The sequence below is a fragment of the Molothrus ater genome, chromosome 1 (genome assembly GCF_012460135.2).
Source record: "Molothrus ater isolate BHLD 08-10-18 breed brown headed cowbird chromosome 1, BPBGC_Mater_1.1, whole genome shotgun sequence".
NCBI lineage: Eukaryota > Metazoa > Chordata > Aves > Passeriformes > Icteridae > Molothrus > Molothrus ater.
In genome coordinates this window covers 24,372,108-24,398,009 of record NC_050478.2, presented here as the reverse complement: position 1 = coordinate 24,398,009, position 25,902 = coordinate 24,372,108, and the positions used below count along the sequence as shown (strand labels likewise).

Genomic DNA, 25,902 nt, shown 5'->3' with positions numbered 1-25,902 from the left:
CCTTCTCACTGATAGGTGCTGAAAAAAATCCCAAAAACCAGAAAGAGCTGGGAATTTTTGTTACCCTTTGCTTTCTTATAGCCTAGCAGTAACATTTGTCTTTGCCTACTTAAATGCAAAATGCTGATCAAGTGTGTGACTTTCTCTCATTTATCTAACAGGTAAGCTGCAAAGTGCTGCAATTCTTTCATCAGTACATGCTGGGCTGCAACTACTTCTGGATGCTCTGTGAAGGCATTTATCTCCACACGCTGATCGTGGTGGCAGTGTTTGCCGAAGAACAGCGTTTGCACTGGTATTACCTCTTGGGCTGGGGTATGTATGCTACCATCTGTAGCAGGATGGTCAGTACCCTCAGATTTTTGAATTCTTCTAGCACTTACATATCACTTATGATCTAGTTAATATCGTTAGGTCGTAGCTTAAGACTGAGTTCTTGGACCTTTAATTTGAGTGCATATAGTTACATGGGCTTAGAAATTTACAAAAAACAGCACAAAAAAAGTATTTTTTATTTGCTACATATTGGGATTTGCAGAAAGAAGTGCTTATGCTCTGTTACAGAAAGCTATTGGAAGAAGTATATTTCTATTCAAGAATATATATTTTCTGAAAAAAATAGATGTTTATTTTTGTCACATATATACAAAAACATGAATGTGTGACAGTACCTATAAAGAATATTTTTCCTGGAATCAAGAGGAAAGATCAGTATCTGTGTCTCACAAAGTGAAGCAAACACAGCATACAAAGAGGAAGCAGAATTTCTCAGGAAGTGAATCCAGTATCAGATGCATTTTGTCGTATGCTGTTTTAAAGGAAAAAATTTGATCTTACCTACTAAGTAGGTAATGGCTTTGCTGTCAGGACTGGTTTTGTCCAACAGCATGTGGTCATATGCATATTGCCCAAGGAACCATGACTAGGTCTGGTTCTTCATCTCCAAATATGCATTCTCTTGTTTTCTGTTTCCCTAAGGGACCCCTTGCCTTTTTAATGGGTAACAGAAGATATTTTTCCTTTGGACTATCTGGTCCAATAAAAGACCATATAAATGTAATCAGTACATTACAATTAATCTATTACATTTAAATCACTATTTTACATCAATTCTGCATCAGTGTTGACAGAAAATCAATATCAAGAGCTTTTTTCCAATTTGGCAACCATGAATCTCTGGCCTCATTCCAATTTCTGGTAAGGCAGCTCCCCTATCTTGAAACCACTGGTGCAGCAAAGCAGCAAATAATGGACCTTTACCCATTGTCCCACTGCACACACACACAATTTATTCTGTATTTGCCATCCTCTTTGGTGAAGCTGTACTTTTTCAAGATTATTTCATTTACAGGAGGGAAATAGAAAAATAGCCCTATTGCTTAAACCAATAAAAATGAGAAATTTTTAGATTAGATAAATGGATAATTAGATAACTAGGTAACTAGGTCAGAGGAAAATTACCCAGTTCTATATGTTCTGAAGATATTTTACACTATCTTCAGACACAAGTTAGGTATCCAATATTTGATCCTAAATGGGCAGTAACAGCAAAGTTATCCCCTGTCTGGATTTTCATTTTAAAATCTGATCATTTACTGTCCCCTTTCGATATAAGGCTCAGTGCTCGCTGGATACCTACATTAGATAACAAGAAAATTAACATGATTTTCTAGCTCATATACTTTGTAGTGTCAGATAGCAGACTCCAGGAAAAGAATAATTTGTCTTTGATGGTTTTTGTTTGTTTGTTGGGTTTTTCTTAATGAGAACACCAGCATGCATTCTTTTTTCTTGTGAGAATGGCATCTTTTCTAAGAGAGGCACTTGTAATGCTTTTGGAATTATAAGTATGTGAAACATTATCATCTCTTAAACGAAGACAACCATCCTGATGAGCCCTAAATCAACTTAGAGTTTCTGAACCATGCCAATCCAAATAGCTGAGTCCTCTTGGAGCAAGCAGCAGATTTTTGTGCTATCACAAAAATCTCATAGCTCAGAATATTTCAATATAAAAAGTCTCATAGGGATGTGAAACAGCAACCCAATGTGACGAGTCATTTTAAACATTTGCTTCCAGACAAAGCTTTTTCATATCTCACAGAACAAAGCTTCCCAATATAGTGTCACTCCACATCCAATTGTGGAAGAGCAATATGGTCATAGACATAATTTTTTTTTCTGGTGTCTTTCAATTTAGGCAGTGCAATTTAATGTACCTGTGACATCCAGCCTGCAATGAAAGGTAATGAGCCAGCTGTAGTAGTGCTGAGAATGGCACCAGCAGCACAGTGGGGAATTCAGTGAAGTTACCTGATAAGACACACATCAGTGTCTGCAGAGCTGCCCAAAAATAAAAAGGGTAGTGGCAGTGGTAACAGGGTGCTGATATCTTGAGAAGGAAACAGTTATAAAAAATGTACATAACTCTTGACAATGGTGTCTGCAGCCATTTTTATGAAACTAGATGAATGCTTCCAAAGAAAAAAAAAAAAAGAAGTCATGATTAGCACCTCCTAACTTAAATAGAAATATTATTAATAGCAAAATGGTCTGATTACAACAGTCTGGTAACCCCTTAAGTTTGCATGAATCATTGTAATTCCACTGATTCCAGAAGGAGTAGTGACACAGTCTAACTTTAAACATCCATCTATGTTAATCAATGGACAGAGACACATTTCTCCAAAGGGCAATACAGAGGAACCAGAGCAGGCTGCGCTCTGAATTGCAATTCAAGAGATCAAGGCAAATGTCCAAAACAAAGTTACTCATTATTCATTGCTCTTGCTAATCTCTATGCAAGAAGATCTGGCCTACTTTATTTGGAAAACCACTAATGACATTTTTAAAATAGCTTTATAAGAAAAATAAAAAATCTGAGCAAATATAAAAAACATCTACAAAAGGTTTGAGGTGATTGAATGGAATCTGGCATGGGCAGATGTATTTCAAGGCTGATGCCATCAGCTGACCCCTTCTCTGGGAACCACTGTTGCAGATGTCATTTCTCATTTGTTATTGTTTCTCTGGGTCAGGAAATCACCAATAGGCAGGACAAGGAAACAGTATCAACTGTGTGCAACAGTACAGTTCACTCTGGCTGCTTCAGGCAGCTTCACCCACATCAAAGTGGAAAGGGAATCATTTATTTGGACAGTGCTGAAACCTTTAGTGCCTTCCAAATGGTGCTGGGAATACTGACCTAATTGCCAGTTTGTGCTGTAAAGGACCTGGCATGACATAAAGGGATGTGTCCTACCTGTCCCTGGGATGGCTGGGGACCTTCTCTTCATTATTCACTTCTCACCGACTGCAGGTGGGACTCATACATGTAACCACGACCCCACAGTGTTTGATGCTCCACTTCTCTGCTACTCTCTGCTTTTTGGCCCTTTGCAAGAGCAACACTTAGCCCTAGAATAGCCCATCCAGCCTGCAGCTGGAAATCTGACCTTCAGAGGGTCATGAGCTTCTTAGCCTGTAACTAGCCAATGAAGGCTTTCCACAGCATTCTTGATATTTGCTTTTGAGTTTGTTGAGCCAAATATCCCAGGCTAATGCATTTAGCAGAAGAAAAAACTCTTTTTACATCATATGGCATGTTCTACTTGCAATACTCCAGGCCACAGTTTTCAGCTGAAGAAGTTTTGCTATTAGAAAGGCCCCTTAAAAATTGCATTTCAATCTTCTAACAAAACTGGCCCAGGCTTGCTCCATTTCCCAATCAAAACTATTTTCTCAAGCTGTCAATCCCATGAGCTCACCCTGAGGTCATAAGCTCCTTTCTTTTTATTCTGAGCTTTTTGTTGTTTTGCTGTGCATCATCACCCTAAAAGGTAATTCTGCAGCCAGAGGCCTAGGAATCACTTTCTAAAAACATATAAAGAAGGTAATCCAGTTTGTTCTCCCACAGCTGCCTTGTCTTCCCAAGATAAATTGCAATAAGAACACCTTTTTTTTTTGGCAGTAATCTTTAAGCTATTGCTTAAAGATGCCTGGAAACATAAGAGTGTCTTTTTTATGTATCTTTGGACCTTGTTTTCACTCCCCACAATATGGTTAAGGATCCTCCATCTCTTCTAAATATTTTTATGAAACCACTAACATGTGAAAAAAACAGGAGCTATGGTCTTTTAATCCCTCCATGATTAATCATAGTGTCAATAGGATATTTTCACACATTTTAATTTGTAATTGTAGAATATCCAAAGCTCGGTAGAAAGGTCAGTGGTTCATAGAGAACAGGCAGCAGTAGCCCCAAAGGTGTGTGCCAAGCTCTCTGCACAGGACAGACAAGGCAGCAGATCGTGTCCAGCTGTCTGTATGTGCAAGGCTGCACAGACTGGGCTCAGCACCGTGGTGCAGGCTCCCCAGTTCCAGGTTTCTAACCTATTGGAAAGGGATATGACATTTAAGCAAGCTGAAGGGAAATGAAAAGGATTGGACCAGACTGTCACTCTCAGTGTCAAGCTGGAAATAAGAACCTGAGCTTTCTATTTTGTTAAGCATGGCATGTTGCCGAGCCCAGTGCAAATTTTCTCCCATCAGCTCCCTGTCAAAGACTCCTCTGAGGTGTCACAAATAAGTCTGGATACGTGGATTTATGGTATTCACAGCTCTTCTCCCTGTTGAGATAGAGCTGCATGGAGTGGGCTTGGCTGTACAGATGCTGAGCACCTACAGAACATATATAAATTCCCATCCCCCAAAAACCTCCTGGCTCCAAACAATTTCTCATGCCATTGACTCCAAAAGAGAAACTCTTCACTCTGTTTCTTATTGCTCCATAATCTGGCATGCAAGTCAATGTGCCTCTCTCTTGCTCAACAGTTATTTACATGACTTTAACAAGTGTCCCTGGTTTCCTGAGAGAAGTCTCCTCTGAGAACAGAATGATCCCTACATCCTTCCCACACTCCCTGCTCACACCCTTCCCTGCAAAAGCCACAGTAGTACAGGGGTGCCTGGCAGCAGCTTTGAGACACCCCAGGAGAGCATGGTCTGTGGTTTTTGCTTCTTCTTTTTGGCCTGCCTTGAATGTTAATCCCTTTTGTATCTCATCATTGAGGTGTTGACAGGATCTGGGTATGATGGAGCAAGTTCTTTCCTGAAGGATGTGATTTCACATCCATGTGTTTTGTGAACAACAGACTTATTAGTGTTTGACACATGAAATTCAAGCTAAACAAATACCAAGACTGATCTATAACCTTAATCATTTCAGGGTTCCCTTTAGTGCCAGCATCCATTCATGCAGTTGCAAGAGCCAGATACTTCAATGACAAGTGAGTAGCACATCTGTTTTTGAAGGAATTTAGCATTATTTAACTATGCAGCAAATTTTATTCAAGTTAATAACAAATGTTAATGCTGTATTTCTCCTCCAGCTGCTGGATGAGTGTTGACACACACTTGCTTTATATTGTTCATGGACCTGTAATGGCAGCTTTATTGGTAAGAATATTGTTTGCTATCAACAGTATAAATAAGTATTTTAAAATGGTACTAACCCAAACAAAATAGAAGCTTCTGTACTATAAGTATTTTGGTCAAAACCCAGAAGTAACTAGAGGCTTTCTCTACTCAGTGTTACAAAGGACAGGCTCACAACACTTTTTTCCTGTGGGACTTAAGAAGAATACACTGCATTTATGTGACATCAATCATTTAACTGTGCCTTAGCTGGGGTGAGCTGGTTGCTCAGCATGGGTTCTTCTGGCCACTGAGCTGGTATGTTCCAAAGGTAGGGAGCTAAAAGAATCCAGGGAAAGAACTCAAACTGTGCTGTTTGAGTAGGAGGACAAGATTCCAAGTGCAGCTTGGCAATGTGCATACATACAGCATCTGGTATGCCAGTCCTGCAGTCAGGCATGGTAACCCTGACCTTCCTGACAGGTGCAGAACAGGTTTTGCCCAACCCAAGCCCCAAGCTCATGTCATTGTGTCACCCAAGATGCACTTTCATCTTTTTATCTGCTCTTACTTGCAAACACCTGCATGGATGTACCTGCAATAATTGCCTCAGAGATCAAACAATAGCACAGTGAGTACTTGGAAAACTTTGAATAAACAACTTTCCATATAATAGCTGAAAAAAAAAAAAAGTCTTTCTACCCTTTCTGGAGAAGCAGTCTTTAACATCAGCTATATGAAATTGCCCATCCTTCCCTGCCTTATAGGCAGTCTGTTGGTCCCATAGAATCACATTTATTGTGGGTTTATTGCTTCAATCTTGACTGTATCTGCTACTGTAATGCCAATTACCATCTGAGATAATCCATTTAACCTTTATTTTTGTCATTGTGACCCCAGTCTTTATATCTTGCCACAAAGAAAATATAAGCAACTATTATGGAAAAAGAGCAATCTTTAGCTATTTTCAAAATAAGATATTATTATTTCTATATTGTGCTTATGTCATTTCCAGTCTTATTTTTCTTATGAAGACGTCAATGTCTACAGTATGTCCTGCTTGATTTGCTACAAAAAATCCCATAGTGGCAGACTGATTCAGAAGAGCTGAGGGTTTTTAACTTTGTAAAGTCTTTCTTTGACTTTTTACAGTTACTTTCAGAATATCTAAAAGTGAAGGTTAAGCAGAGTGAGTGAAGTCAGAATAGGATGGAGAATAAGGTTTAGATTTAATGTTGACTGGGACCTCAGAAGTAATTTATTATTCCTCTTTTCTAGTAGAGCACAAATGTAAAACAGTTGAAAGGTCTCTAGGTGTAGTTTAGAAGTGATGAAATGTTTTACCAGAGCTTGCTGATTCACTGTTCTGAAAAAATTAAACTGAAATTTCTGTTTTATATATATATATATAAAACATATATATATATGTGTGATTTGAACTCTTGAAATATCTATGGAAGTTATACACTTACATCCTTATTTCAAAAAATTAGCAGGAAAAAGAAAGTCTATTAAAGTTCCAAAGAGTCGGCGCCTGATTTTACTGTAGGAGAGGGGAAAAGAGTGATGTGGGTACACTGGAGACCAAGGGATCTGTGATCCAGGGATGTCCACAGGGTAATCACTGAACTCATTACCAGCCTGGCTCTGCCCTCCCTCTTCCTGCAGGCTCTCAGCACATCCCACAAGGAGCTCTCTGTGAAGCCAGGGTCAAGGGCAGGTTACTCTATGATGAAATCAGATTTCCATAAATAACTGAGGAGAGAAGATGCTGAACTACTTGGTATCACTGATCATAAGGATCAGGGACAAAATTTTCTGCCCTGAGACAGCAATAGTTGCCTGTTCCCTGTGGGTAGAGTACCACGGGGTCCCTGTAGTCTGGTGGAGGCAAGAAATGCCCAAGGTTTTCCTCAAAAACAGCCTTACACCCCTGCTCACAGACAAGCCTGAAGCATTAGTTCATGGAGCATATTCCTTAGGGAAATTGTGTGCTCCCATAGGTTCCATGTGTCCAGGGACATGCTGGAGTTTATCCCAACTGGCAAGATAATTTGGCAACTGTCAGACTCAGGACAGAGATGTGGTTATTTCTAGGGGACAATTTGTCCACCCCATTTAAACTTCCAATATAAAAATAATATTTCGTGTTCCATGGAAACCCTGAATTTGCCCACATCAGTGGCAAAACATCCAGTGCATCCTAGAACTGACCCCTGCCTGCCTGAAGTATCCATGCGGGCTCCAAATCATGTGGAGCTGCTTAACAGATATTTTCTGAAAATATTCAAGATATTTTCCAAGACCTGACTGCCAAGGAACTGCCCATTATAAGATACAATAAAGCTAGAAAGCTACAGTGTATTGCCATTTATGTGTTTGGTATTTTTATTTTGAATGTCTGTTTAATTTGAGTGCTTTCACCTACAATAGCTTTGTTTTTGCAGGTCAATTTTTTCTTTTTGCTGAACATTGTCCGAGTTTTGGTGACAAAGCTGAGAGATACCCACCGTGCTGAGTCCAACATGTATATGAAAGCTGTTAGAGCTACTTTAATCCTGGTGCCCTTACTGGGAATTCAGTTTGTTATTATTCCCTGGAGACCAGAAAACCGACTAGCTGGAGAAATATATGATTACATCATGCACATACTGATGCATTACCAGGTATGTAGCAGCTTCAGTGTAGCTGAATTGTTTGATGTTAAGCTAATTTACTCGAAGATACTGTTGCCAGTATCTTTGAGTTTTACCCTGAAGCTGAAATAACTGGGTTTTCAGTTCTTTTCCAACCATTTCACAGTATTGTATTATCTGCATTTACACAAGCAGCACCACTGTGTCAACAGAAACAAGACAGAGGAAACAATGTAATAAGTAAAAATTATCAGTTCACACTATTTCTAAACTGTGGAGAGAAAATGAGTTCACAGACAGCTTTTATGTTCCAGCATAACTTCTGTTGAAGGGCTCAAATTGACTAAAATTAGTGCTGTGACCTTAATATTAAAATAAGCAGTCTTAGCAAACTGTTGTTCAGAGGGAATGCCAACACACAAAAGAAAAACCAGAGATAACTAAGCTTCATTTAAGAGTTATAATTCCATTATTAGGCAGTTTAAGTTATCAGATTGACATCTTGATTTCAAAAATGCTCTGAAAATACATTGTTCGGTAAGTCTAGTTTTGGTTGGTTTTTTTTTAACAAAACAAGCCAAACCAAAATGCATTTAAATGCTGGGTTATCTGGTTGACTGACTGGAATATATCCAGACCTATACTGACTAGGAAAGGCATTTTTTCAATGCATTTGTGAGTAGTGGTCAACATGAGTGAATATGGTGACTAACTTCTTGCTTCTATTCATATGGAACGAGTAAGTGGAGTATTAAAGTATTTAATGCTTTAATAAGAAAACAGCTTAAAAAATAGTAGTGCTTTTTCCTTAAATGAAATTATAAATAAGGCAACCAAAATCTATGAACCCTGTCAGATATTATATATCCTGCTTATCATCCTTATCCCTTCAAAACTGTGGGTGCTCCTGCTGCTGCATGGGTAGAATAACTGAAGTTATAAGTCTACTTTAGAAGTGTATGACATCTTATATTACAGTTCTGCTTAAAAGGAATGACAGCTTTGTTACTTCTATTGTTGCCTGTATTGTTACTTTTTCACTTACAAGAGCTATAGAGGAATATCTCCAAATTAGTTTTTTGGTGACAAGTTATTTGATTGCAGTTCTAGCAAGTTAGGATAAGGCAGAGTGTTACAATAATCACTTTACTCTTAAAATATCTTTTAAATTCCATGCAGTTGTTGGAGAATTGCAAAAGCAATTATAATTGTCTTAATTAAAAATTCTAATTGTGATCATTATGCAACAGAAAATCACCAAACTGAGGTTAAAATGGAGGCTGCATTGATGAAGGGGGTTGGGTGAGGGAGGGATCCAAGGCAGGAAAGTTTCAGCCCTGATGGGTTCTTTCTGCTCACACAGAAGAACCCTTGACACCTCTGCAGTATAATCTTGGTGTGCTCCCTGCTAGAATTTGACATTTTGGAAGGGCCGTGCAGTTGTCTTGCTGGCTGCAACCAACTGCAATCTTCCCTTTTCCACTTAGAGTGGATTTTTAACCAGTAACCTAAAATAAACATTCTTAATCCTTTCCCTAACATTTCTTGTATGCATATTTACGATCGATCCCCAGCCGTATAATCACTCCTCTGGTGCTCATTTTCTTCTAGGGCTGGTTCTGTAATTAGCAGAGATTGTGTGAGTTGTGTAATGGCTGTGTCTCCCCTCTAGCTGTTGTGCTCCCATGACCCACAGCACAGCCAGCCTGCGCAGACACCAGCAAGAGTCTGTGGGGTTTTGCAGCTCATGGCATGTCAGTCATCCTGGGAAAAATTACCCATCTTTTTTGGTGCAAAATGTTATACATTCTTCATTTCTGAACTGCTTAAATGAGAAAATTTTATGCCTTTTCTAGAACAGAGAGAGAGGCAAGTTTTCGCAGTACATTACTTCTTTAAGTGAACATGAAGGATTGATGTGTTAGTTATATAATTCATGTACACAGAAATGGTGCAAGCAAGAACTGCAGTCTATTGTAAAACTCAGAGGATTGAAGATAAGAAAACACTTGTTCACAAAAAAAACCCCATGTAATACTATTTCTTTCAGAGAATGGTTTTCCCAGCTGAAAAACAACATGCCAGTATTTATTTATTTATTTATTTATTTATTTTATTTATTTTCTATTTTTTTTTTGTCAACAAGTTAAGTTTCCTCTGCTGAAGTCACTTCTGAATAATAGCAGAAGTCTGGTTTTGATCTGTCCCACCCTTTTTGTGATGGTGTCATCGATGCTCACCATTTAAGCAGAAGTGGGTTTTCAAATATGGTTGTATGAACAATTCACAAACACTGAATATCTGCTCCATGTGTCTTTCACACAATAGACCAGTTCATCTTAACAGATCTGAAGAACAGATCCCTAAATTATAAAAGGAATGGAAGACTGGCTTTTGTGCTGCAAATGGGAATGCATACATTTTTCCTGACCACCTAGCCAACATCCAATTAATCCTCTAAATGCAGAGGGTCATATATCTTCTCACCATCACCAATATCAGCTCTTTAGTCTCCAGAATACTGAAATGAAAAGTACACCAGGCAAGAGAAAGATATTTTAACCATTACATTGTGGTTTAACCCCAGCTGGCAGCTCAGCCCCACGGAGCCACTCACTGACTCCATGCACTGGCATGGAGGACAGAACTGGAAGGGTAAAAGAGAAAACAGGAAAAACTCATCAGGTGAGATAAAGACCATTTAGTAGATAAAACAAAAGCCACACATGCAAGCAAAGCAAAATACAGAATTCATTCTCACCTTCTCATTGCCAGGCAGTTGTTCAGGCATCTCAGGGAAGTAGGGCTCCACCACATGTAAAATTACCTGGGGCAAAAAAATGCCAGCACTCCTAACATCCCCCTTTTTCTTCTCCTCCCACTTTACATGCTGATCATGATGCCATTGATCTGGGATTTTCCTTGGATCAGCTGGGTTCAGCTGTCCTGACTGCGTCCCCTCCCAGCTCCCTGTGTCCTCCTAGCCCACCCAAGGTGGTGTGAGATGAAAAGCAGCAAAGGCCTTGACTTTTGGAGGCCCTGCTGAGCCATATCTAAAACATCCCTGCATTATCAACACTGTATCTATCCAGCACACACCCACAGCAGAGCCCCAGATCAGCTACTGTGAAGAAAACTAACTCTACCCTACACAAAACCAGCACATCTTAACTGGAATGACATGCATGGATTGGGATGCTGTGGATGCATTGATGAACACACACAGGTATCTTATTTCACAGAGCTCCTAAATTAGGCACCACAAAGCAAACATTTGCACTCCACTAGAGCCAGTGAGTTGCAGATCTACCTTAAAGGACCTGATTTTCAAAACTTGGTCGATGATGCTGAAATCACATGAAAGATGCAAACTCCCTCGGGCTGTAAAGCATTAGGGTACCAGATATACCAGCTCCTTGCACACCTCTGGCATGAAAAAACATCTCTCAAACGCCTGAAAACTCCATCATGCTGCCCAGTGAAGACAAAATGGTACACCTGGGTAAAGGGAAGGACTCCTGTGAAGGAGTGGCACGGCCAAAGCCCTTGGTCCAGCATGTAGCTGCATTCAGGTCTCCATTGCGAGACAGAGCAAGAGAGATGTGGCTTGTGCCTGATGACCTGGCAGGGTGTCCTGCACGTCTGCTGTTGCTGGGGCTGGAGCTGATGCTTCCTTCCCCCTTAGAACCACTGGAAACCTTTTGAGACGTTCCAGGCTGTAAAGAGATCGGGGTGCTGTGCTTCTGTCAGAGGTTCTGCTACCAAGGACCACTACCCCAGCTTCTGACTTCTAACATTTGTCCACAGCAGAGGCCTCACAAGAAAAAAGGAAGAGTAGAAAATTAACTGCATGATGCATCAGTTAGTGCCATATATAGACACAGTTCCCCCAGAGCTCTCAAACCAGCCCAGGGATGAATAAGCCTCAGCTTTCAAGCTCCCTACACCAGCTGCCTCATTCTATCTCTAGCACCTGCAAGCCAGGTTTTTAGAGGCTGTCAGGTGACATAAAATGGCACTGTCACCGTGGAGGTCTGTGAGGGAGGGATGGAAGAACAGCCCCTGAATCAACAGCAGTACACTAGCAGCTAAAGCTGCTCTTCTCTATCCCTTGGTGACTGAGGCTCTAAAAGTGTAAGTCTACCTCTAATGAGAAATTAAAATGCTATTCACCATAACAGCCTTGGTTTTTATTGGCAAATGAAAGGGGTTTTTTCTGCTGAACAGAAAATAATCACTGTCTTTTTCTCCACAAGTGAGATCCTTTGTGTGCCACTCAGCAGCTTCCAAGCAGCCCCCTCATGACTGCAGCACCCACCCTGCCAGGCAGGAGGATGCAGCTCAGAGGTGCCTGGTCTAGTACAAGGATATTTTGAATCTTTAGGACATGGGTTTGGACTGCATATATATCCACACTGCCTCCAAGATTTAAATTCAGCTCTCTGTGCAACCTTATACAGAATAAAATTAACCCATTTAAAAGTAGTCTGTTAAAAATAGTGAGAAATTTCAATGTATTTTAGAAAGTATTCATTCCATCTGTTTCTCAGTTTAAAAGGAAATAAATATCCTCTCTAATGCCAAACCAGGCAGAAATATTTTCTCCTTCTGTTCAAACTTAAAGTTACAGGACTGCTTTTGACAACATAAACATTTTTTCTCTATCTTCTGTTCTTTTTTTTCTCTTTGAATTATTAGTAGTTTAAAACCTTTTTAATATTTTAAACCAATTAAGGTTAGGGAAAATATATTTTGTAAGCTGAATATAATAAAGTGGCAATTTTATATGAAACTTTCATGCAAAAAATGTCAGTAATGAAATCTCCATAGGGAGCAGGAGAAGCAAAGCATGAGTTTGGTTGATGGGATGCCTCTAACATTTTGCTGCTGTCTTCAGCCCTCTCATGACAATCTCCCCACCTCAGTGCCAGCAGAAACTGCACAGACATGTTCTTTGCTTTGCTTATTTTTTTTCATGTAACATAAATTAACAATTCATAACGCAGTCATTTACCTCAGAGATGCTGTATGGGTGTGCTGTGAATGAAGGTGGTGAGAAAAGCACTGCTGTTTTTCTCAAAGCTTTTTATCTCTGCCAAAATGAGAGAGGTGGGAATGGGATGCACTTCTACGAACAACCTCAGCCATGCTTTTCTTTTTTTTTCTTTTTTTTCTTTTTTTTTGCTGTCCATTCAGCTCCAGAAGTGAGAAGTAAATGGACATGGAGCAAAGTCCATGTAGAGAATCAAAAACTGATTTTTATACTATGACCACCTGTACATTATCTTCTAATATCAGTAATGAATATATGACCCCACTAAAATCTTATCAGCTACACAGTGTATGGTTGATTAGGTTAGGGCCCTGGACATGGTCAGGAACAGCAGGAATAAGTGCACCTGTATATGTTTTCTTGGTTTAATGGAGACATGAGCTTGAATAAAAAAGTAGAAAGAAGTATGAGAAACCTATGTAAATTTGTAGTATCTGCAATGGTATTTTTTATTTGTTCATTTCTAACGTGAGTAAATTACTCAAACTTCTTTTCAAGACACTCATGTCTTCTAGGAGAGTGAGATAAAATTAAATACCAGTCAAGCAACGGATTCACTTAGACCAGTATAGTCACTTAAACACTGGAAAAAACTCAAAACGGTATTAATAAAAAAGGCATGTGAAGGTCTGAGAGCTGCTGTCTCTGGACAATCCCTATGGCATGATTCAATTGAAAGCCACATTCATTTGTTCTTCACATAGTTTCAGAAATAAAGAATTTCAGAGGAAATCATTGAAGGCTCTCATCCTAAAATAAATATATTCTTCATTTCAATTTTCAACACCACAGTCAACATTATCTAGCTGGGAGCACACAATATATCACAGGTTAGTTTAACAACTCCACACAGTGGCAGAGAGATAAAATTGACTTAGACATTTCATCCTCAGCAAGAGTTGTAGCCTGAGCAAAAACCAGTAGAAGTTAGAATTTGGAAGATATGTGTCAAAGATATATGAGAAATAACCCATGGGCCTTAAATTAAATAATTAACCAACATGTAGTCTGTCACATGTTTTAATAGATCCACTGTAGAATTATGTAGTCTGTAACATGTTTTAATAGATCCATTGTAGATCATCCCAAGCCCTCCTGGCTCCAGAGAGACAAAGCTGGTGTCTGCCACTGATATCTCTGTGGCTTTACAGCTGAAGATAACAATAGCCCTCTGAACTATGGGCAAAACTTCATGTATAAAAAGAAGAACTAGAACAAAAACTAGAAATAAAACTAGAACTAGAAATAGAAACAGAAAGAGGAATAGAAATAGAAATAATAGAAACAGAAAGAGAAATAGAAATAATAGAAAGATAGATGGCAGAGTCCAGAGGGCCATGGCAGATGGATGAAGAGCAATGGGAAAGATGGAAAAGACTACAGAAAATAATTTCTTCAGCAAGAACATGTACAACATGCATGGTCTCAAAATAACAAGAGGGCAGGTGTGCTTTCAGCTCACTACAAACTAGAAGAAAACCTGAAAGGGATGTGAGGCATCACTCCACCTTTATCTTTTCTGTCTGAAGTTGACAAGACAAAACATTAGTTAAGGGAACTGCACTCTTGAATAGCAGAAAAGTGGAGCAATTGCAGGATGTAACAAAAGAATTCCAATTCCATGCAGGAATTGAAATGGAAAATGGCTTCACTTCAGTAGTTCAGATTCAGTTTCTGTCTTAAGACGAACTGAGGTTCCCACATTCCCCCTAAACACTCTCACTGAAAAGCAAACTTGAAAAAATTTCCCAGCTTCTTTCTCTCCCCCTGCTTCTTTCTCTCCCCGTGCTGTCTTCTGATTTCCTACACCTCAAGTAGACCACCCCTGAGCATCCCTGCTCCCAGTGGAGATCCAGATCCACCTGGTTTGCCATTGTGGCTGACTGCTGCTAGTGAAACCACATTTAGTAGAATAGCAGACCCCTGCTGCAAGGGTGCCCAGTGCAGTTCAAGAGCAGAGGTTGTGCCCAGCTGTGCACAGCTCAAACAACATCAGTACAGGCTGTGATCAACCAGCACACTTTCTACCCTTGCAAAAATTTTGATTTAGGAGTGTTTGGTCTGGCAAAGTCCTGCTTTAGAACTGGAAAGTTTTGTTTGAATTTCTGGAGCTTCTCAGCCCAAAACTTGAGGACAAACTATTGTGTATTTCTTACTGCATGGTGGGATTTGAGTTTTTTGAAAATACTCACTGCTTTGCCAGAATATAAAAAAAATCCTTTTATTTCTCACTATGTCTACCCTTCATCCTCATCCAAAGTGCTGTTTCATGTTGATATTTGAATTTATGTAAAATTAAAAATTCTGCATCAGAGAAAATCTATTCAAGAAAAATAATTGTCAATATTGAAGTGGTCAGCACTTGTCCAAACCAGCCTGTGTATCTCTATATAAGCATTTTGTTAAAAAGTGATTCCTTACTCTGTTTGTGGTGCAAAATATGCATCTGAGAGTCCAAGGCATTTTGCAAAGCATTATCTACAATTCAACTGGTAATCATTTAAATGAAGGTTTTATAGAAAAGATACAGCTGCAAAGCTCTTCAAAGCAGCCCTTGGGAACATAAGCTGCATTGCAGTTTTTCCCTCAATTTCACAAACTGTCATACATCTAGTTGATAATAACTGCTTTAAGTAATTTAAAATTAAAGCATTTGGCTCCCAGTGATCCTATGTAATGCTATTTTAATAAGAGTGAGTGCAGCTAGGACATGGACCAGTTTAACTACATAATCCTGAATGGCAGGCTCTCTGTGCAATTTTATCTCTTATTAATTTCACACTTTGCCATCTCATATTCCTGCCTTGGCCCTGTTAATTCTTATAGCAGTAGTGAAATGCTATCTGAACAACTCTGGTGATGATGAAATTAATTTAAAGCCATTTACAACCAAGATATGATGTGCAGTGTCTCCTTTTTTCTACCTCCCTACCCTCTAACTCATGTGCTGTGGTAGGTTTTTTCCTTTTTCTGGCCACTTACACCTCTTCTCATATCCTCTCCATCCATACCAACATACCAATTCACTTATCCTGACATACAGTTCAATTTAAAGCCTTCCTGGGACAGCTGGATTCTCTGTGTCTGACACTTGACTGGAGAGCTACACTCTGATGAGTGAGTGACAACATATAGGACAAAATTCCTGTACCATCTCTTCAGCAAAATAGTGGCAGTGTGGTTCTCCTCTGTAAGCAAAATACATACCTACCTTTTCTTTTCCTTCTCTACATCTCTTATATATAAATAACTTCATAGCCATAACAGATAATCTATAAAATATAGTAATACTAGGGGAGGGACAGTAAAACATTATGAAAAGACAACAAATCCATTTAATAGCACACCTGTGAAAGATGGGGAATGTCTGTGGTCTGTGATGCAGAGGAAGTGGATTAGTGTTTTTATCTTGTATCCATCAGGTCCAAATTTCCAAAACATGATCAAGTCTATATATTCTGATTCCTAAACTCTTTCCTTTTCCTTCTCTTAGGGCTTACTTGTGGCTACCATATTCTGCTTCTTCAATGGTGAGGTAAGTACATGAAATGCAGAAAATGAGCAGAACCTGTAAAATAGTCATCCTGCTGTTCATTAATGCAGATGTGAAGCACGTCACACTGCAAACTTTGAAGCCACACCTAGTTACTTTTACTCTCTACACACACCAGTGGTGTGCATTTCTGACAGCTCTGTGCAGAGTGTGACTGGAATATCCCTGAGCAGATTAATCAGCTCTGTTACCATTACAAAGCAGATGGCACCTAGTGAGGTACAGGCATGACACTCTTGCTCTGCTATCTGCAAGATTGAGATGGAGGTCTATGTAAAGGAGAAAAATGTTTTACACCCCTTCCTGCCCCAGAACAGCAGGAAAAACTAAAATACTCAATAAGAAGCAGAGAAGGCATTCAGAGATCTGTCTGAAGAATGCAGTGGGGAGCTCAGGCCAGAGCCATGTCAAATCCATCCCTGGCAGCACTGTCAGAGGTGGAGGAGTGCAACTGCTTGAGGTCCTTTGAGGATTAGCACTGGCCTTTTTACAGTCAATGTTTCTTGTGTAACAATTGAGAAATAAAAATCCTTGAGGCAAAGATCTCTCCCAATCTCTTACAGCTGGATCATATATATGAAAATACACATACAGTGGGTTTTAGATCCACTTTACTAAAATTTTTTTACAAAAAAATAGCAGGTTAAAATATGTCAAGAACCATTTAAATTTCTGCAGTAAGAAATTTTCCAAAGATGGTTGGCAGAAAAAAACTTTTTCAACACATCAAGAGCATTCAACTGTAGCGAAATAAAATACCATATATCTTAGCAAAGCTAGGAAGTCCATTAAAAAGTTCACTTTCAATCCAGACAGAGCAGATGAATTAGATACAGAACAAACCTTGTGATGCTAACACTCAGTAAGTAAAGGGAGACATTTGTGCTCCTGTTTATCCCTGTATATTATTAGAAACCAGCAAATTTCACGTAATGACTTGACCACACTGATGTTTTGATAGAGACTGGAAGCAGGCTATCTTATTGATAAGGTGTTACTGGCTGATTTGATAACATTCAGGGTAGCAGAGAGTATTAAATTCTGCCACCATTTGTCAACATCTCTGTACATTTGCCTCTGGTTGGCTCCCTGTGTAAATGTACAGAGAAACTGAAGAATAAAAAGGACAAGAGGCCTCAGCTGCAGTTCTGTAGCATGGCTCCTCAGGAGGCAAGACAGAGAATGGCAAAATGTGAGCAGCTAATCACAGCAGAACCTCACACAAAGTGAGAGCTGTAAAGATCACACTACAGAGGTTCACAGTTTCATGCATCCAACTAAACAAAGTTGAAGACATGCACAACTCTTTTCCTAACACATTTCTGTCCCCAGTATCTGCAGGCTACTATCACCTTTCTCCTTCTGCTTTACTGTCATCACTCTGACACAGCTGAATATCCATGCCCTGGAAACAAAGGCAAACTTCTGATACTTCCTAGTATGGAGGACCTAGAAGAAAGTAGAGACCAGTCAGGCAGTTTTTGAAGCATCCTCTGCCTATAAGAGAGACTGCATCACTGTGTACAAGCAGTACTCCAGTATCTCCTCCAAACAATATGTTACCCCAAAATCCTGTTCCTGAACATTGCCTTCTTCACTCCTCCCAGTATCCCCTGCATTTTTTTCAGATTAGATTTTGCAAAACAAATTCCCTTTATGTTTTATAGCTTTACTGCAAGAGGTTGATTCTCCATCTTTAACGAGAACACTCAGATTTGTCTAGATTAAAGGTTGTAGCAATGTTAAAAATGAGGAAAGGTCACAATAAAATGCACTGAAAACATAAAGTATCCTAAAGTATGTCAGTTTCTTAGTTTCATCAAGTAGCTCTAATTCCAAAGTACTTTTGGCAAAGCTACAAAGTCAGAAGAGCATGCCCACTTTTACAATCCCAGAAATACAATTCTCAAAGTATGCACTAAGGAGTACATCTGAAGCATCTGCTTACCAATATGCATGATTGATCCTTGGTAGAGCAGCTGATTAGAAATATGGATCAAAGTCAGGCAGTAAAAACAAATGACTGTGAGGACACAGGTTTCTCATTCTTGCTGAAAGTGATTTTATTGGTGCTTAGGTACTTTTCACCATTACAGCCATTTTCAAAATCATTGCATCTGCTTCAGATTTGCAGATTGTCAATGGCAGGAGTGCTGGAAAAACTTCTCATTATTTTCTTCTAGGAAATTTTATTTAGGGAAGCTTTTTTTAGAATTCCCATTAAGGTGAGCAGTGTCAAAGATGACACCTCTCTAATACAGACTCAAGACAGTTTGGTGCTACTTGCAGCTGCACGTTACCCATGAACACCCAGCAAAGTGCATGCACTAGACTAGCTGGGCTGGGATGGGCTGGGCTGGGCTGGGCCAGGAGAGGATGAAAGGTTTGTGATCCTTTCTTCCCATTTATTTCTGCAGTTACACAATCTATAGATATATAAGGCACAAAACCTATAGATAAATAGCAACAGACTAATGCCAAGCTGATATTAGGGCCTTCCAAAGGGAGCACTAATCTGAGTTTGACCAAGAAAACTGACCTAATTTCCCTCAGTCCTGGTATACAGAAGTACACAGACCAAAGACACAGTCTGGTCTTCAGTCATGATATAAGATTCTTTCCAAGCTGCTGCATACATCTGCTGCCATAGAGGCTAAAATTATTTCTCATGAGAAAATTTAGTGTGGGGCAAGGAGATTAATTTTAGTACTGCAGAAGCTTGGCTAATCTGGGATTTACTTTTTTCCTACTGGAACATTTAGCTTCAAGACTGAAATACATGAAGCTTAGCCAGGACAAACAATGCTAAACTCAGAACCACTTTAGTGTGTTTTATAGTGCATTCATCACTACTGCCTCCCTAACCTCACTTTAGTACCATGAGCCCATCTATAGAAAGAAATCTAAAAATAATAATTAAAAAGCTGTACTAATGTCTGCATTCATCTGGAAGAACACATAAACAATGTTTGTTTTTTTACTTTCAAAATGAAAAATTTTCTTGTACATTTTGATATAAAATCTTGGTGTCCAGTAGAAATGCAGTTTCTCTGTCCAACAGCAACAGTTTTGTACAGATAATACAAGGTCTCTGCAATAGTCTGCTCACCAGACCACATCTTCAAGCTTGGGATTGCTTCTGGACTGCAAGGCTGGACAACAGAATGGAAAGTCTATTTGGGCAAAAAACAGCCATGTATCTTACGTGCCAATGAGGTGTGAATGGCTAATAGAGAACTGAAAAACCTTTAAAGTCTTGGAGACCTGAGTAAATAAACTTGGGCTCTTCACTGCTTCAGTGGTTGCTTTCTTTTACCTGCCATCACAGTGGAAAGCATGGCAGGCATCACTGTGTGCCTCGTGGTCCCCAGGTGCCTCCTCAGTCATTAATACATGGTGGTTGTGCATGTGATTTTCAGAAATGCTGCTTACATATTTAAAATCCATGCCTGAATGGTTTTAGTTGGCACTGAGTTATGATCATCTGAGATTCTTGGAATCGTGGCAGAAAACTAGATTAGCAAGTTCTACTCGAATGCAGCAACTTGTACAATCCATTATCCATTTGTGGCCAGATTCTTTCGTACAAACAAGCAGTTCAGCAGAGAACAAAAAAAATAAATGCTTTGACCTTGTGCTCTTACTGCTCTGTGGAGCCTTTTAGACCTTTATAATTGCACTTCTGATCATGGGCTGAACTGGAAGGGATGTGGCTGTTGTCTACCCATCAGACATACAGTGTAAGCACCACTCCCTCGGAAGAAGAAAATTATAAGCTGCTCTTGACAGGCCCTGTAAGACTCAGGGACATTCTTCTTCCCTCCCCAGTCAACCACACATCTCCAGACCTATGGCAGACTCCAGTTCAGCTGAGACCATCTAGGGAGCTTATCAGGAGCTTCTCATCTGCACAGCAACTCCTGTCCCCATGGAAGAGCAATCAAAGTCTTGGAGTCTGTGCAGGGGGCAGGGGAAGGAGAGGGCTAGGAAAGGAACAGAAAGTCTCTAAGAGTAGGCTGTTGCTGCCTTCACTGAAGATGCTGACATTAATCCAAATGGATGAAGTGCTGTGAAAAGCAAACATGGTCAGCCTGGGGCAGAGGTGAAGGCCCGAAGTGCACAGTGGCTGGTGACTGTGGTGCAGTGGAGGAGAGGTGGCTGCAGGCAGGCAGAGCCACTGTGCACACACAAGGTTTCTGCATTATCCTCCTTGTGTATGCCCTAGATGCCCCAGTGAGACATGGGGAAAGTCACTGTCCTAGTACTTCTGAAGATTTCTTCTTCCAGTCCCTCCCCATAGCTTTTGGGGTAACAAAGCTAAAATATTCATACTGTAACATAAAAAGGCAATTTTAAAGTGACTAAAATCTTTACAAAATTTAACTAATGTAATTTTTCTGTATCAAGTGCTGCCACTGCATTAGTCTTTGACCCAGTAATTCTTTCTCACTAATAAACTCGGGTGATAGTGTGATAAAACATCCCCACATGCAGCTATTTCATTTTTAATTTTCAACATTGGCATAGTAAACCTTGCTCAGGGCCCAAGTAATTAAATTTACATTGTGAACATATCCCTTTCCTGCGCTCGATATCTAATTAACCTCCACAGAGCCATTTGGTTTTTTCCTTTATGTGTTCGGAGAAGGTGAAGAGCAATACACTCTCCAAATGACAAACAGTGCCCACCTCAGCAGGACCACAGAAACTTTTAGACTCCTGTCATCACAGTGCCTTACTTGCACCTGCCTTCCTCTTGAGGAGAGGGTCATTGACATCAGATTATTGTGCCAAACTGCTGCTATTCTCACTTTGTGTTGTTCAGAATCACTGATCTAAACAAAAAGAGCCAGGATTTGCCCACTTTCTGCTCATGTCACAAAATTATCAAGAGCTGCCATGCATGGACATGCAGCTGGAGAAGACCTTCTTATTCCCTGGCAAGACTCAATAGTTTAAATCATTTCCTAATACCATGTATAACACCACTCTTAATGTAAATGTTGAATAAAATATCTTACTCTTAGCAGATGACTGTTCAACAGGTTGAAATCTTCTATGCTATGCAGCGGGCTAAGACCATTCTATAATTTGTGAGCACAGGTGTTTGTATTACAACAATATTATATTATTGTACAATATTATATCTTATTGTGTAATATTGTATATAAATATATATTGTATATATTGTATATACATATTATATATGTACACATTGTAAATATATATATATATATATATATATATATATATATATATATATATATTTATAAAATATTATTGTACAATACAATATTACTGTATTTGTTGCCTCACTCTAACAGCGTGTTTCCCTGGCAGGTCCAAGGAGCTCTGAAGAGGCAGTGGGCACAGTACAAAACGCAGTGGGGCCAGAGGCGCCGAGAGCACTGTTCCACACGATCTACCTCCTACACGGCCACGTCCATCACTGAGGTCCCTGTGTACCTGTACCACCACGATGCCAACATTGAACACTTAAATGGGAGATATGCAGAGGACTCTGAACTCGTTGCATTAAAATCTGGAGACACGTCTGCCTAGCTCAGCACCAGCCACTGCAAACACATTGTTTCATGTTCTGCTTGTGAGAAAACTGGGGAGAAGGGTGGGAGTGTGGAAATCCAAGATGCTGTGTCAGAGTGCAGGCCCAGGCAGAAGGACACATCCTATTCAAACCACATCAACCTCTGACAGCAATGATGTTGAGGGAGTGTGATGCAGACCTGGAATAGCATTTCTTCCTGTGCATTGCAGAAGGGAGTGAACATGGACCTGCCCACCAGGCTCTGTAATCTCCACATCTCCTGATGACCTGTATGAAGTGACCATCTGACATTTGTAACAGCCCCAGGTAGCCAATAGCAAATAGGAAAGAAAGAACCAGTATGTGGCAATTGGAAACTTTCAGCACTTTTTGCTTTTGGTACTTTTCATTAACCCTAGATTTTAAACCATCAACTTTCACTAAGTGTAACTGACTTGGAGTCATTCATTTTTCCCTTTAAATGAGCTTGATGGCTGCTTAAAAGATTTTGCACATTGCAGGAAATATCAACCATATGAACAACAGAAAGACATTCCAAAGTATTGAAATCTTGATGCTTTCCAAAGAATGCCACAAAATAATAACATCCCCAAAGGATACCCCAAAATATTATCATCCCTTTAGCAGGGGCATAAGGTAAATTAAGGTGAAATAGTCATTGCATACCAAGATCTCAAACACCCTCAGAGATACAAATCAATTCTTCAGGCTTAATGACACAGGTCCTGAAGGCATCTCAGAATAGATTTTGTTTAACAATACTGGTAGTTCAAGAATATTTATTTATAGGAAAAATTGTCACCCTATTACTCTAGCCAGAAACTCATCATTAAGACACAATTCTCTCACTCTGAATAAACTGTGAAATTAGTTTGGGAACTATGTTTGATTTAATAGGCATTCTGAGTTGAGTGCTAGATGGATACCTGTCTCTGTAATAAATTTGTGATCATGGCTGAAAATGTTCCCATGAAAGAAATCAGGAATCAATACCTTAGCACGGGAAGCATCCACTTTTAGATCTGGTTGCCCTCCTGAGTTCCTAATCATGACATAGTCTTGCCAAAAAACTTTATGATCTATTTCTACTTCTATTGAAATTAGCACACAAATCCCTGTTAACTTGGATGAGCAATGAACAGCTCTCTTCAGTGTTCAGGAATGAGTTACGCAATAGAGTTCAGTGTAGACTTCAAAAACATGAGGCCATTTCCTCCACAGTGATTTGAAACCATTTTTAAATGTTGTATCCAGCCAGGCTGATTTTCCTTCCCTGACACAACCAGACTCAAAGCTTTACCCTCAATTTGTAGATTTTAAATGGAGAAAAAATGTACATGTCTAGCTACATGAGTCACCACCTCACTGGAAAAGTGCCCTCCAGGAGTGAGTTCATGAGGCAGAGCTGTAAAGCCAGCACTGTGAAAAGGGACCAGATTCACCCTGTCCATACATGAGGCAATGCCTTGCAGGGAGGGAGGCTGCTCTGTTTTCACCACCAGCACACCCACCAGCTGTGCACCAAGGCACATTGTCCCCAGAATGAGGAGGAAGCTGCCAGCTCTGCCACTGTAGAACAAAGGAGGAGCTGGGGAACAAGAAGGAGCTGTCTGCTGGTGGCGCAGATCATCACATGGTCAGTCCAGTGGAACGCTCACAAGAAAACACCATCGTGTGTGTTTGTTCAAGCCACATACCTAGTTTTCAGACTTCAAGGAATACAAAGACAGTTATTTTTTCAAACAACAGTATTTCTCATATTGCTGTTTCTACTTTCACCAGTGAACAATACGAAATAGAGGAGCCAGTTGTTAAAGACAATAAAGTGGCTCTGCTATGAATCTGTATTATTCTGAATAGCTTTGGGGCGCACTGCACTTCCCAGGAGGGCTGCAAGAAGGCATTCCTGCTTTCTAAAGACACAAATGAGCTGATTGTAAAAGAAATGTGCATAATATAGAGAGTTTAATAATGAACATGTCAGTTTTGATAATGTAAAGTTTACAACATGTAAGTGCAAGTTGTTCCACAGTCAGCTATGTTCATGTAGATGTACAAAATGGAAATGCTTTACCATTATACTGATTGTTTTCTTTCTTCTATAATGATATTTTCTTGCTCTGTTTAGTAGAGTGCTCTGAAAAGTCACATTCAGAATCTGAGGTTTAGGATATTGTTTGCAGCTTCAGTGTGCTTGTGTCAGTCTTTATGAAAGTTTTGGTTTCAGTCAAGGGATGATGATTTCACAAAAAAATTGGTAAAACATACACACTGACTTTAGGGCTGTCATCACACTTGGGTTTTGTAGAAAAGGCTGAGTTTTAAAGGTACTTACTGAGTAATTTCTAATCAAAATATTTTCCAATGGGAAATGCTATTTTTCTTCATCTCAACATGGTTTAAAATGCCATAATTGCACCCATAAGGTACATTTTATTCTCTGCTTTATAAATAGCACCATACACTAGTGACAGTAATATTGAGAATGCTGATACAACCTCAATAATTCCAATTATGACAATAGGCTGATTTGACTCAAATAGATTTCACAAGAAAGGCAGAAACATATAATTAATGTATCAGTGTATCAAAAAGTATGGAAGGAGCTGACACTTGAATCAGCGGATTCAAGCTGTATTTTAAGAGGAAAGCAACCTTACATTTATCACCTCTGCAGTACCTGCTTCCTCTCAAACACCACACCCAACACATGAAAACCCAGTTTAGTGAGCATTTGCTCTTGCAGAAGGTTTTGTGTGGTTGCTCTGAGCAACCAAATCTATCAGGAAGATAGATTTAGATGGCTGCTGGTTGTAATGCTTTATGAGATACAGAAACACAGCACAAATTAAAATATTTGTTGTGGCATGGGATGTTGAAAGTAAGACTTGTTTTTTATTTTATTTACTTAATAAATATATTTTATCTGAAATAAAAGAGCAACAAAAGTACAACAGGCAATTTTCTGTGTATTAAAATTGTTAGCAATAATGCTACCTTAATTAAAATGCTACAGAGTGCTCACATAGCAAAATAACTCTGCTTTAGGATAAGAACAATCCCACAAAAGTGGTGAATTTCTGTTCTCTTCTCCCATTCTTTGCCAGCCTCAATAAACAAGATATGAGCAGACTTACAAAGATGGATATCTGAAACACTGAAAATGTGAAGGTACCTACATTTCCACTGCTGGGAATTTTCAAAATTTGGTGTGTCTTTGTGAAGCTAAATACTGCTCAAAAATTTGAGGATTTGTAACCTAAAAGTCATTTGCGCTGAAATGGTAATTGATCCCAAGCTAATGAGAATCTGCAGTGTGAACATGCCCTCTCTGCTCTCTACACAACTTTTTATGCATTTCCAGATGGATCCCAGATCTGTATTTAGGAACTCCTTTACTGAGCATTCAGAGCATAATTGAGAAAATAAAGTAAATCTCAGCATCACAAACACAGATCAGTATGTTGCCCTCATCCTAATAAAGAACAGCTGTTTTTACCTGTGAAATCAAGTGCTGAGAAGGTTCCAATTGCTGAGCATGTCCTACTGCTAAAGGAAAAGGGAGAATTGGGGTGAAATGAGTAACCAGGTTGTGGTATTGTGAGTCTCAGAAAACACAGATCAGCACAGTCAGCACTGGGGATGATTTAGGCCCAGCTCACCTGCCTTGGCATAAAAA

General features: G+C 39.5%; 1 protein-coding gene across 4 annotated transcripts in view; it reads left to right on the top strand.

Annotated features, from left to right (window-relative positions):
• CALCR (calcitonin receptor) overlaps window positions 1-25,184 on the top strand; it is a 161,009-nt gene extending 135,825 nt beyond the window's left edge. For all 4 annotated transcript variants that reach the window (XM_036400211.2, XM_036400219.2, XM_036400235.2 and 1 more), the window contains 6 exons: window positions 162-315; window positions 5,228-5,288; window positions 5,391-5,457; window positions 7,863-8,081; window positions 16,598-16,639; window positions 21,998-25,184. In XM_036400211.2, the coding sequence (XP_036256104.1) occupies window positions 162-315; window positions 5,228-5,288; window positions 5,391-5,457; window positions 7,863-8,081; window positions 16,598-16,639; window positions 21,998-22,219 (765 nt within the window). In that variant the 3' untranslated portion in view covers window positions 22,220-25,184. The remainder of the gene's footprint in view (window positions 1-161; window positions 316-5,227; window positions 5,289-5,390; window positions 5,458-7,862; window positions 8,082-16,597; window positions 16,640-21,997) is intronic.
• The last annotated feature ends 718 nt before the right edge of the window (window positions 25,185-25,902 follow it).